We start from the raw sequence: 13,051 nt of genomic DNA, 5'->3' as shown, positions 1-13,051 counted from the left end.
AATGGGCGAACATGTCAAGCAGAAAATGGCAGAGATTGATACTGCTGCCAATGACATGCAGAGGGAACTGGAGAAAAAACATGTACGTAGTTTGCAAAGAAAATCTTACCTGTGTGGAGCAAAGTGTTGTGAAGACTCAATTTCAACCGCTGAAGATGTTCAAAGATGCATTCAGTCGTGTCAGAGGCCGCTGATGGAACTGCAGAGTAACGTGAAACAAGAACTAGAGAGATTCCAAAACCGAATACAAAGATGTATTATGACTTGCCAGGACGCGGCGCAGGACAGCTTGTCGGCCGTCGGAGAAGAGAGGGCGAAACAAAACTTCGATTCTTGTCTGTTAAAATGTGCCGATGAGCATCTGGCTGTTTTGCCCTCGATAAAACAGAGGTTGCTCCAATCTTTGCCAAAAGATTTATAATTGTGCTGGGGCTGTAGGAAATTTCTATGGTATCCCCTTGCTAATCCGCTGTTAGAAGCAATTGAATTGATGAACGCATGGTATTGAAGGTTGGCCTGATCGTGTTGAGATTTGGCTAGAGAGAGTGTCAAACACCCCATAAATACCAACTATCCAATGATATTATTGGCTTGCCAGAAATGATTAGTTAAATACAAAGTTTAAATTGAGAGTTGAGTAATAATTTTACTGTTAATTTCAAAATGAAATGTCATTTCTAACCCCCCGATTCTTTGTGTAATGGACAACATTATATTATTAGCACAGTGTGGTGCAAAGTTTGAAGTACTGGTACAGTGGTACTACATTCATTTCAACTTTGAGAAGATCTTTGAGATCAAGGTTCGATCATCGGCAAATTCGAGATTATCTCACTCAATCACTTTTCACAAGAATTAAGTTTTTTGCTCAGTATTGGTACCTCAAAGTATCATGGTTTCATTCAAATGTTTTCTGTTTCAGGTACAGACACAATTTATGCATATCCCTCTGGGTGTTGAAATATATACATTAGTATTAAAGTACTGTGCTTGATGATGAATAAGCTGTCAAAGGACACGGCCCAGCTGCTTTCAAGTTTACAAGTGAGGTTCTATTTAGTACAATGGTTTCGAGAGGTAACAGGGAAAAAAAATGAAATCCAAAATTTAAAAATTCTTATGTATTACTGATCTGCGTTGCTATGACCAGAATGTGGCTTTGTTGCATTATTCTAGTTGTTGAAATATTGCTTAACGAAATAATGATGATCATTGAGACACTGGTTCTACTTGTGTAAATGTAGTTCTTGTAAGCATACCCAAATTAATTCAGTGAAGTAGAAAAGTAGTTATCTGAGATGTAATTGAGAGCTGGGAAAAGCAACTTTTTGTGAGATGTTGAAGCTGCAAAAATTGGATTTATGATTGTGATTGATATAGTGGTACTGTAAATGTGATAGTCCATGAATTTACCACTTTCTATAGCACAACAATTGGTCAGTCAAGTATTAGTAGAGTTAAATAGTCGATTGGCAGCGTGAGAGAAGGCAACCTGTACCATTAACTAGTAAATTGACGGTATGCTTTTTCTGACCACATCTTGGTTGAAGACTGTGTTGCATTCAGTGATGCCATAGGTCGTAATTTCAAGCTATTTTTCTGGCATTAGTAGTAAACCAACCCGACTTGATCCCATGAAGAGTTCAAAATTGATTTCAGGTAATCACCAAAGTTGAAAGTGTTGTGAAAGAGCTGGTTGAAAACGCGCTGGATGCGGGCGCAACTTGCATTGAGGTGAAGTTTGAGAATTACGGCCTGACGAGAATTGAAGTGCGCGATAATGGCACGGGTATGCTGTTGAGCAACAGTAGTACGCCTTGGCCTTCATCTATGCTTTTGTGTTATGTGCTGTGAAAGGTATCAAGCAGGATGGTGTCGAATTTGCAGCTCAGCGTCATTACACTTCGAAAATAACGTCAACGACAGATCTAGCGACGCTTTCGACTTATGGTTTTCGTGGAGAGGCACTGAGCTCGCTCTGTCACGTTGCTGATGTAATGTTGATTCCTTTTATATTGTTAACCTCCCAATCATAGCAACTATTTTGAAGGTATTTATCACTACAAGGACAGAGACGGACCATTTTAGTAGCAAGTACTCGTTTAACGACAAGGGAATTATAACCGCTGTGAAACCCTCACATTTAGCCCAGGTAACTTATTGCAACTCTAAGTTATTCCCTCAATCTTTGCTTGTTATTACACTTAAAAGTAACAATTTTCTAAGGAAAGCCTAAACTATTTTTAGAGAACACAAGGTATGAAATTGCTCAATAGGGCTGTTCAAAAATAACTAATGTTTTCAAATTTTGCTAGCTATTTGATATAATTTTTAGGTTGCCTAAAAACGCTGCACACCAATTTTGCATCAATTCCAACCTGTATAATCATTACGAAAAGAGGAAGAAGTTTTCGATTAAATAAAAATGTAATGTGCTCAAGTTTTACTACTACCCTGTGGAACTGTTTAACCAATCATTGAATGACTGGTTCCTCTCACGAGTCACACCAGCGTATCGCGAATAATCTGAACATATACATTATACAAGATGCAACAAGTTAGTCGATACCGTTTACTTGACTTGAAACTGACTCATAAATTTTGCTCCGAGTTATCCACATTTCTGAAACGCCGAGTCAAGTCATATTTGCAAAGCGACCAAGTCAAGTCATGCAAAACAGTTGCATCGAGTCATCCCGACAACGCTCTAAAAGGGATTGCATCGCCCGGTTGTTGTGAGAATATCACAGGTGTAACTGATGAAAATCTATCCAAACACTATGCTCTGCACTTGACAAAAACAAAAAGCGTAAGCAGCTTGGGTCTAAAATCTGCTGGGAGTAATAGAAGTGGCCGTAGTAATCAGCCTTCCTACTCAAGGAGAAGTAATGTCTTGATCTAATAGTCAATTACAAGTAAAAGTAACAATATCCAACACATTTCTCCAAGTAGAAGTAGCAAATGAAAGGTAAAAAAGTACTCTAGCAAGTCATTTTAAAAAGTAGATTGGTTGAGGTGTCACATAGTTCAGTAGTAAATCGGAGGAGGGCTACTTCTGGGATTGTACAATACACCACACTAAAGGACTGATGACACCGCAAATAACGCAATTTTCATAAATATATTCCATCACCATGATACTGATGCTGATGCTATTTCCCCTTGTTGATATTAAATTTCACTCTCAAGAGTGATACCAACCGTTCCAGATTCTAACTACTTTCTGCTTTACAAACGTCAAACCGTTAAAGGTAAGTAGAAGTGGATGCATTGTGCAAGCATGAGCAATTGAGTAAGTGCCACCCCTACTTGAGTACTTTGAAAAATAGAAGTACTCAGTTACTGACCTACTATGTAAAGTAGTAGGCTTCCGTGAATACCACCCAAATATGTAGTGCATGTAGACAAAGCCTATTCGAGCACACCCTAAATATGAATGTATTTCCTAAATGACCACCTCTGATTAGTACTGATAGAGTGGGTGCTTGTCGTCATCAGGAGGGTTTGTACCTCTCTAAATGAGTTGCTGACTCAATACACTGCTTTTAATCCATATTTTAGTATTTAACTACAGGGTGGATTATATCTTATGATGGAATGAGTAGTACATATTGAAATATTCTATGCTTGCCTATGTTCTGACATTTTTTCATTCTGGTTATGGAAAATTATATAACAGATGATGCGAAGAAGGGTATTTCAGAATGAACACTTCATGCCAACAATCAACATGATAATTTTTTCTTCAAATTTTGAATGGTTGCATGACGATCATTCAATTTTCACTGTGGCGCAACATTTACTAAGTTGGTTGTTACAGCAATCCTTGCAGCCTACTTTATAACGGAATACTTGCTTACAGCAATACTGATATAAAATAGATGTTGATTATTTGATAGCGAAATTGGCATGCCGTGAAAAACTCAAGAATATACTTCTGTTTTCAGGGAACTACCGTAGTTGCAAGCAAAATATTTCACAAGATGCCTGTACGATTGCAGTACTATCAAACCGAGTCCAAGAAGAAGCTCATACTGAAAAATACTGAAGATATCCTGACCGCATTCGGGCTTATTCATCCGGAGAAGAAATTCACTTTCCTTCACAATAAGGCAAGTGAATATTTTTCAAGCACTCTTGCTTGTGGTATTGTAGCATTAGTCATACAATTGAACTACGCATTTCTGCGCCTAAATTTTTCCAACTGATTTGTAGAACATTTTGAAACAAATTGTGTTGCTTTCAGTCAGTAGTGTGGCAGAAACCATCTTGCAAAAATTGGCAGACGGCTTTACAGAATATCGTTGGACCTCAAATCGCGTCGCAGATGATAGAAGTGCATCATCATCGCCCCAGTTCCGGTATTAGTGTCTCGGCAATCATTCCAACAACAACAGGTAATATTTTATCTTTGAACTCTCCTTGCGCAGGGTGTGTGCGCTGCATAACCAGATTTCGTCAACTGGTCAGTAATAAAGTACTATATATATTTTTTCGGAGCAATCAAGTAGGTTTTGATATTTCTACTTAACAGCTTTTAAGACAAAGCTACTTCCTTTTACACTTTTTATTTTGTATTGTAGAAAGCAGTTTTGGGGGATATGTTTCCATCATGATTATGAGTGAAATGGCCCCTGTATGATGGTAACTACACATTTTCGCTAATCGCACCAGTTTAAAGTGTCGTGATTCATTTTGTGTTAGTCGCAAACATGCATCATGCATTCTACTTTTGCCATTGGCAATGCTCCATCTTCCTATAAATGGGTTGCCATATATTAAAATTATCTTTCATGATGATTGTCTCTCTTGAATCAGATACAAGACACTTCCGAAAATCTGCCGATAAACTCTTCTTATTTGTGAATAAGAGACCTGTTCGAGACAAGGAAATCGAAAATCTGATAAAACAGCATACATGTGATCCACAAGCTGCCAATAGCTCTGCCAATTGGCCATTGGCAATATTAAAGGCTGAGGTATTCACCTACTTATATGATAGTGATATTTGTATGTTGTTATGTTGATTATTGTTACAGATACCAACTCAAAATGTTGATGTTAATGTGGAGTCTGATAAATCCACGGTGTTCATCGATGATAAAGCCTCACTGCATGAAGCCATCGATGTTATGTTGAAAGAGGCTTACGCCAGTATTCAAGAACAAGTCGATAAAAAGAAAGAAGCCGAAGGCAGTGCGTGACAAATATTTTTGTTTTATTCTTGGAATAATTCATCCATTTGGAAGCGCAATGCTTGAAGGCACTCTCAAGCAGCTACACCATCATTATCTCTAAACAAATTAGTGTGGCAGGGTGTAATGAAAAGTTTGGGTGGCAAAGTACAATTTTTGCCCCCTTGGCTACACTAGGGTTGCCATAAGTCTGGAATTTCCCTGTTTAAACTGCATCCGGGAGGAAATGCGGAGATATGCTTAAATGTCCTGGATTTTGAAGGCTTGAATGGAGTTGACATTTTTTTCGGGAATCAACAAAAACAATATCTTATTGTGGGGAAGATTTATGCTACTTGAAATTTTTTTTAGTGTCACATATGTTGATTTTAATATGGGTGCCCTGTCCTCAAAAAATCTACAATACAAAATATCTGGGAATAACTAGCAATTACTCTGATTAGAATAATTGTTATCGCAATTTTAAGAAACCGAATATTCCTAGTGTCGGTAAGGCCGTTTTAATACATTAGTCAAAGATTGTGGTTCTCAATCTTGGGATCGTTTGCCCCTTTCTGGGGATCGCGAAGATGTTGAACTTGATCAGATTCTAACATAGGCCGTGAGTAGGGCTCGGCGCAGTGATTTGAGTGCTCGAATCTAAATCGAGTATCAATTTCATTAATTCGAGTCGAGTAGTAAAAGACCATTTTTTCGACTACTGAAATTGTACGCTCCTCGCAGCTGAAAGTTAATTTACCAACAAGAATTATAGTTTTGATACTATTTTCCACTGAGAAAGCTTTGAAACCTTGATTGACCGTGTCACAGCATACGAGACATAGTGCAAAGCTACGAACGTTACTGGAAATAACATTTCCGAAGTCGTGAATCTCATGATCACCCGTCAACATTGTCAGAAAGTGCAATGCAATCGGTATGGTCGAAAAAATACCAAAGTATCTTTAATGTGGTGGACAACGGGCATCATGTTCTTTGTGGTGGCATAAAAGGTACATATTTGAGGTTTTGACATAGTAGCCTACATTCTGTTGTGACATCATAATGAGTGATACTCGAATACTCGACTCGACTCGAAGTGTAATGTGTGATAAAGAATCGAATCACTCAGGTACTCGATTTTGCCTGGCCCTAGCCGTGAGTAAGTCTGGGCCAATGTGCTGACCATTTATTTGGTGATCAGCGTACCAAATTTTGAGGTGGGCCACAGAGCATTTTCAAATTGTAGGGGAGACCTGGGACAAATGTAACTGGGGGCAAATGTAACAATCGCCCTCACCGCTAAGGGTGGAGAAATCCCCTTGATATTTTGAGTGCGCATGCGGTACTTATGTCTCCTAACATACCTGAAGTTACATTGAGCTACGACGCGAAACCCTGGACTAATTTGAAACAAAATAACCAAATTTTGGAAACTTGAGTAATATTTTCCGGTCTGTAATAATTTGTTCGGAAGAATAATACCTCAAGTGGTTACAATGTGATATATGTAGCTGGAACAATGTTACCATAGTCTGCTGTGACGATAGGAAAACTAGGACTGGCATCGCCGGGAAGGTACCATACTGAGACACTAATCATGGTCGAGCGTGTCAGGGGTATAACACTCTTACTTTTGCCCTGTTACAATATATCTTTTCAATGCTGAATATCTTTGTTCGTATGTTGGTATAACCATTTATCTACTGCAGATGAATCTTGCAACAGCCAGAAGTTCAATGCCAGAACAGATACTACCTCTGTCGAAACGGCCATACAGAAGTGGTGATGTGAATCTTAGGGTTCGGTTATTTCCGTGACTCCACCACCCTTTCTCGTGTTGATTGACTTTTGGTGTGTCGACCTTCAATGGTCACTTAAGAACTTGTCCATGACTGAATCCTCATCCCCTGACTTTGAGCATGGCCCACTCACATCTTGTCATTTGGTGTGAACAATATATTTTAATTTTGTACATAGCAGGAGAATGCCATTCGCTATCATCGGCCCATTCAACCAAGATATTTTAGTCAGTTCGGTTTCGCGCCTTCACAGGTGACCGAATGCCCAACCCATTATGCACGTTGAACAACAGCACCTTGGTAGAAGAGGCCGAATATGTGTAGGGAGATAATATAATGAATGCGTTTCTTGTGCACTTTCAGCTCATAAACAAGGCACGAAGGGTGATACTGTATTCAGATGCCAAAAATGCGATGGGGCGTAGCCTGGAAGCGTTCAAACCTCTCTTTCTTTAGTTTAATGCAATAATGTAATTTGTGGTTGTTTAATATGTGCTATCTCTTGAGACATAAAAAACTTTCAGACCTCTCCACTGCGAAGCACGCGTCCTCAGTTCATGATGCAACAGACTGTGGGCGGGCCAAGAATCAAGATCCTAACGACAGGGGTGTATTGAATCGAGTATGTGTTAGAGATATGGCTTCAAACCTGGTGAATATGTCAGCAACTAATGATCCGGCTGAGAAAGGTAACTGCAACTTGCTAATATTTTGGTGGTTGAATTAACTATACGTTAATGTCGAAGGAATTGTAATTGTTTCTCATTGTGGAATACTGGCAGTCCAGTCGAGAAATCCATAATCACTACCAAATGTGCTAATTATTTTAACCAGCTTGTGTTGCAATACATCAATAGCAAACACAGCAGCACCACATTGGCACATGGTTTATTTCATATATGATAATATGTCAATTGATTGCATGGCATAGAGACTATTAATCATGGATATCAAGCCCACTGCTTTAGGCACTGCCCATGCTTCTAGCGGATGATTGTATTTCAGAAATGATCCCAGTTGTTTATGTGATTAAAATTACATTATTAAACACTGATGATACGAACAACGTAATCGCTCCGTTGCCAACAGAAGAGTTTTTATTTGTGAATTTCTTGAAATAGATAGATGGATATGATTGAATGCATATGGTACATACATAGGCCAAGTCATTTAATTTAGGCGTGGGTCATCCTGGTACAGCATGGTGGAGCAAAGGAAGAGCAGTAGATTCACATGGAGAGTGTATTGAACCTGTTGGGATTCTGGTACGGGATTTGGCAAGAAATAAGTCTCTTGATGAATCTTTACCAAGTAATAGGACTTCAATTGATATTTATGAATTGAAATTTAAACGTGTTGTGTCTTGGCTTCAGTGCGGCCATCTAATAGAGACGGGCATAGCATGATTTCAAAAACCTCAGGGGGTAACAATGCATCCACACCCTCACGAAAGGTAAGCAAATTAATCCAATTCCTAGTGACTACTACTCGAAAATAGGATCTTTTTAGAGGCACTCTGCAAGGGAGAGTCGATCTGGTTATGAAAGTCTTGCAAGTTGGAGAATATCATCATCACCCGTGTGCAGTTCGACTCCTAAATCCACACAGAAAGACTCAAGCTGCCGGAGGCCTGTTGGATATAGGACCCCCTCAATTGCAAATTGGATTTCGAAAACTGACAAAGAAAACCGTCCTATGGATACATCGTCGCAAGATACGGCGAGGACGAACAACACGTTTCCTACTCATAAATATTTCGACGGTCAGGAGAGGACATTGAAGTTTGATTTTGATTCTGTGAAAAAAAATTTCTCGATGGAACGGGCGGGTATTGAGGTTGTACTTTGCATGTGGCAATATTTGTAGGGATCAGATTTATGTTTTATAACTGTCCCTTTCAGAAGGATCCGTGTTTTACGTCGGTTGGTTTGTTGAAAGATGTTAAAGGGGGTGTTGTGTTTGATGGTACTTGTAAAGCCCTATACCTCGTCAATATTTTACGTCTTCAAGAGATGAAAATATTCACCAAGTAAGTTGGAGTTCAAGAGTCAGCCATTTTTTTAGCCAATAGCTTGTGTGGGATAGACCACTTTTTAGTCTTCGTTGTCTGATCGCCTAAAAGTCTGTTGAAATCAAAAAAAAGAGGACAACATGCAAAAAGAGAACGTTTGGGCGTCCCCTGAGGACACTTAAATTGTATCGAGAGAAGAGGACATAACTACCCCGAGAGACATAGATGCAAATTCTCAGAAGGTAAAGAAGCTCACACTGGGTTCAGAGTTTTCAGAAGGTACAGACTAAAAGGTAGTTATTCACAGAAGCGAACGTAGTGGTGACATTGCGATATAACTACTGGCTCAAAACGTTCACATCCTCTCAAATAGAACACTTACTATTAGACTTAATAATGAAGAATTTATCTGAAAAAGGTATAGATTTGGAGGTAGCCTTTTGGCATGACTTGACTGGTCCAGCCCGCAAGCGAATGATTTGAGTCCAGTCCACGACTCAAGTTGAGATTGAAAACCTTGTTTTACAGCCTAATGGAGAGTCACTCAGTTTCAAGAAGACGGCTGCCAGATCCCATTGACATATATACTACAAATCTATCATTCAAGGAATTGACTGGACTGGAAGTTGTGAGGAAGTCGAGTACAGATTCTGGTCTGTCGGATTTTGAAATTGAAGATGACCGAATTTTAAAGAATGGTTTCCAAGTGGTATCATACCCAGGTAGTAGTTCTTGAATTTATTGACATATCGCTGTAAATAATTTATAATGCGGCTTATGTTAGACTCGGATTGTAATGACGAAGTCTATTGACTACCACCTAACTGCCAACATCAACGTATAGATTTCGTTAAAAGTCTCATGCTTCATTCAACAGATTACCTTCGCGTGCTGGAGATGTCTAGCGTCGTACCTTACCTCAATATTGGTGATCTCAAGGAGATTTTACACAAGATCGGAACTACTTCAGACTTGAGCGTCACGGAATCGCGTCCTTTCAAAACAGTACAATATTTACAGGTCAAATCTATTTATATTTTACTGTTACGCTATATCATATCCAAACTTGTCATATCATTATATTGCAATCAGGGTGGGCAATAACATACTATTGGCACTTGAATGAGACATAACAATGTTTCCTAGTTGTCTCTCTGCATGGAGGCGAATCACTGACCCAATCTCCCTACCATTAGGTGGAACTGTGCTCTAATCATAAAATCCAGGATAAGTGGATTAGATTTTGAGGCGTCGTTTGCCCAATTGTATAAATATCGAAGAACTCCCAGTGACTCTAAGTGTCACGTCACTCCTCTATTGCAATGGTATTAAAGTCGTTCTGCATTTGACCAAAGAACCCATTCTCACGTTATACAATATTATGGTGTCGATTGCATCCTGCACGAATTCTTGTTAATTGCGTAAGGTAGATACCTTGCATAACATGCTCTTATATATCCTGCTGTTCTGGTCAACTGTGCATTGCACACAGTATGTAAGATATGGTATTGTGCAGAGGTGGGGAGAAACAAAATACAGCTTTTTTGAAGTTCTTGGTTGGGTTTGTACTACTACCACTTCTAACTCTACAATTTCTATGAAGCCAAACTACTTACTTTTCACGTTTAGGTTTTGTCAAGTAATTTCAATAGCTTCGCATTACTGTCAGTTAGTGCAAGGACACATTATGCAATGTTAAAACCTGTCAGTGGCGATAGACCAACAAAAGTATGTGGCTCCTAATCCAATCTACTTTAGATAACTTTTTTGAGTACTTCTCAGACATTTTTTATATAGCTGTACTTGAAGTATTATGATTATGGTTTGAAATTAGCTATTTCTAAAAGAAAGACTATTTAGACAACCTCTGGTTGTGTGAAGATTACCAAATCTGATTTATGTTTTCAGGCTGAAGCTGTTCGTATATCGACCTCCACGCCTGTGCATTCATCTGTATTGGAGAATTGTCTGGGGATCAAAAAACAAAATGTTGAAAGCATATTTGAAGTTAAATGTTTCCATAATAAGCCTTTATTTAGTTTACTTCACCACTTGGAGAAATCGTAACTTCAAATGTGCGTGTTCATTATCGCGCTTTATGCAGATATTTAGCATTCACTGTTCGTTCCGTTGAATACATTTTTATTTTTGGTACTGGATTTTGAGAAAAATATGTTATGCAAGTTTTCGCTTTCACATTCATGTCTAGGAAAAGAATCGGAAGCCTACATCACCACCATACAATTATCTCCGCCATCTTTTAATGTAACCTGGTTGCAATCAGGGCTATTAGAAAAGATAGATATAAATAGAAAATATCAGTTGGTGAATTAATGAATATAAGGACAATGAGAAGACAGGAAAGAGTAGAAACGAATTGAAATAGCTTTCTGTCGCTGTTTTTGCGGAGTCTTGATGAGATCCTTTCAGGGATGTATACTGTAGAAGGTGGAAGACGAACGTAAGAAACTTGATGGAAAGAGCTGGGCATAGCGTTGGATTGCTAGACCGTACTTGGTCGTTTGGACGTATGTTCATTACATAGCGTTTTGCCTTGTGTATCGCATCGTATATTGCGTGTCTTGAGCTGAGGAAAATCATAAATATAGCTGACTGTGTGATCTTGTCCCACAGATAATGATATAAGTGCTCGCTGTCACCGGACCTCGATCTGACCCAAGTGACTTCACCTGCGTACCGCCATATAACACTTCATTTTCATCGCTTGTCCTTCTGAACTGGACATCGTCAAGACCTTGAAAGCCAACTCTGAACGTGTTTCCTTTCATCCATGTGCGTGCATGCCCCTTATTTACATCGCCTAGACCAGGGGTTCTTGGCCATGGCCCATTTTCCGGTTTGAAATTGTGCTGTGGCCCACCTCTAATCTTAAAATCATAATCCTGTTCAATGCGTGGTAATCGACGGCGCCGATATGCCTATTTCTCTAAAATATGCGCATTTTTCTCCTTATTTACTGATGAAATTGAAATATAAACATATCGAGGCATATCAAGTTGAATGAATATCTCCCAACAAACGACCAACGAAATAATCATGGGCCCCTTTTAGCTCCCGCGATTGAGGGTTTGGGGGCGGCAGTTACGGCTCTGGTAGATCATATGCTAAAACTTCTCTGAGTATTTTATGATCGTCCGCTGCTCCATTCGCTTCGCGAAACGCAATGATCGGATTCCCGCATACACTGCGTGATTGGGCTTTTAGTTCCACTATTGAGGGGAATAGTATAATCATTCTGGGCCACCTTCAAACAATTCATTGGTGAATGGGGTACTACAGAGGACTGGAGAAAATTTTTCTTTTATGCATGCCGTACAATGTACATTGTATGTCACGTACTGAACCAACTGAAGTTGCGATGTCGGAATATTCAATCCAGTGATACTATCAATTCATGTGACTCTTACATTATGTACATTGATTTCCAGGCATGACATTTTAAACAGACTCCAAATATTAATGCGCTCCGCTGAATCCTCAATCCATTACTATTCGTTGCGGTGGTGCAGTATACCTCCACCTGAAGTTGCTGATAATTTTCAGTTATGGCCATTTTTAACTTACAATAATACGACTTGCCGAAGTCAAGTAAATCTATACATCAATTACACTTCATTCCGAGTTTATTGCACACCCCTTTCAACGGCATACGACATTATTATGACCGTGCCGAAATACTTGGTTACTTCGGCATTACCTTCCAGGTATTACATACGCGACATTATTTTAGTTGCTGTTAGACATAGGTAGTCATAGCCAGTGGAAAAACCCACCGTTTCTGCCTCCCATATTCGACTTGAAATGCGGACTCCATACGTACTACTACGTGTCATCAGAGTCGGATGAAAAGCTTTACGTAGCCTACGTATAATCAGAGGTGGTCAAAGTAGTCAAGAAAACTACTCAAGTAGAAGTAGAAGTAGCGACGAAAAAATCTACTCAAGTACAAGTAGAAGTACTTCTTTCATGAGCAACCTAAAACTACTTGAAGTAGAAGTAGAATTGACTGACTTTAAAAGTGCTCAAGTAAGTAAGTAGTTGTG

At 39.2% G+C, this 13,051-nt stretch overlaps 2 protein-coding genes and 1 long non-coding RNA gene across 4 annotated transcripts in view; 2 read left to right on the top strand and 1 right to left on the bottom strand.

Moving 5' to 3' along the window:
- LOC145434144 (uncharacterized) overlaps nt 1-13,051 on the bottom strand; it is a 376,188-nt gene that overhangs the window by 32,546 nt on the left and 330,591 nt on the right. The gene's annotated exons all lie outside the window — the stretch shown is intronic.
- Nucleotides 2-922, top strand: LOC145434127 (protein FAM136A-like). Its single transcript, XM_080311427.1, has one exon. The coding sequence runs from the start codon at nt 2-4 to the stop codon at nt 419-421; it is 420 nt and encodes a 139-aa protein (XP_080167553.1). The 3' UTR covers nt 422-922.
- LOC145434124 (PMS1 protein homolog 1-like) lies at nt 918-11,170 on the top strand. Of its 2 annotated transcripts, none has more exons than XM_080311422.1 (16): nt 918-1,044; nt 1,660-1,789; nt 1,858-1,994; nt 2,051-2,152; nt 3,948-4,112; nt 4,247-4,397; nt 4,819-4,979; nt 5,040-5,196; nt 7,501-7,665; nt 8,156-8,287; nt 8,350-8,429; nt 8,486-8,812; nt 8,878-9,005; nt 9,516-9,709; nt 9,865-10,007; nt 10,896-11,170. In XM_080311422.1, the coding sequence occupies exons 1-16, from the start codon at nt 994-996 to the stop codon at nt 11,052-11,054; spliced, it is 2,382 nt and encodes a 793-aa protein (XP_080167548.1). In that variant the 5' UTR covers nt 918-993; the 3' UTR covers nt 11,055-11,170. The 2 variants fall into 2 exon arrangements, with proteins under 2 accessions (XP_080167548.1, XP_080167549.1); XM_080311423.1 differs by having other exon boundaries at nt 3,948-4,116; nt 4,251-4,397.

This window comes from Botryllus schlosseri, chromosome 2 (assembly GCF_051294905.1).
Source record: "Botryllus schlosseri isolate E-star chromosome 2, Bs_hap1, whole genome shotgun sequence".
NCBI lineage: Eukaryota > Metazoa > Chordata > Ascidiacea > Stolidobranchia > Styelidae > Botryllus > Botryllus schlosseri.
The sequence above is the reverse complement of the archived record's forward strand: the minus strand, read 5'-3'. Positions and strand labels throughout refer to the sequence as shown.

Coding starts and splice junctions, on each gene's coding strand:
- LOC145434127 (XM_080311427.1), top strand. CDS start 2: ATGGGCGAACATGTCAAGCAGAAAATGGCAGAGATTGATACTGCTGCC.
- LOC145434124 (XM_080311422.1), top strand. CDS start 994: ATGATGAATAAGCTGTCAAAGGACACGGCCCAGCTGCTTTCAAGTTTA. Junction 8,430..8,485: donor CATCCACACCCTCACGAAAG/GTAAGCAAATTA, acceptor GGATCTTTTTAG/AGGCACTCTGCAAGGGAGAG. Junction 8,813..8,877: donor TGGAACGGGCGGGTATTGAG/GTTGTACTTTGC, acceptor TGTCCCTTTCAG/AAGGATCCGTGTTTTACGTC.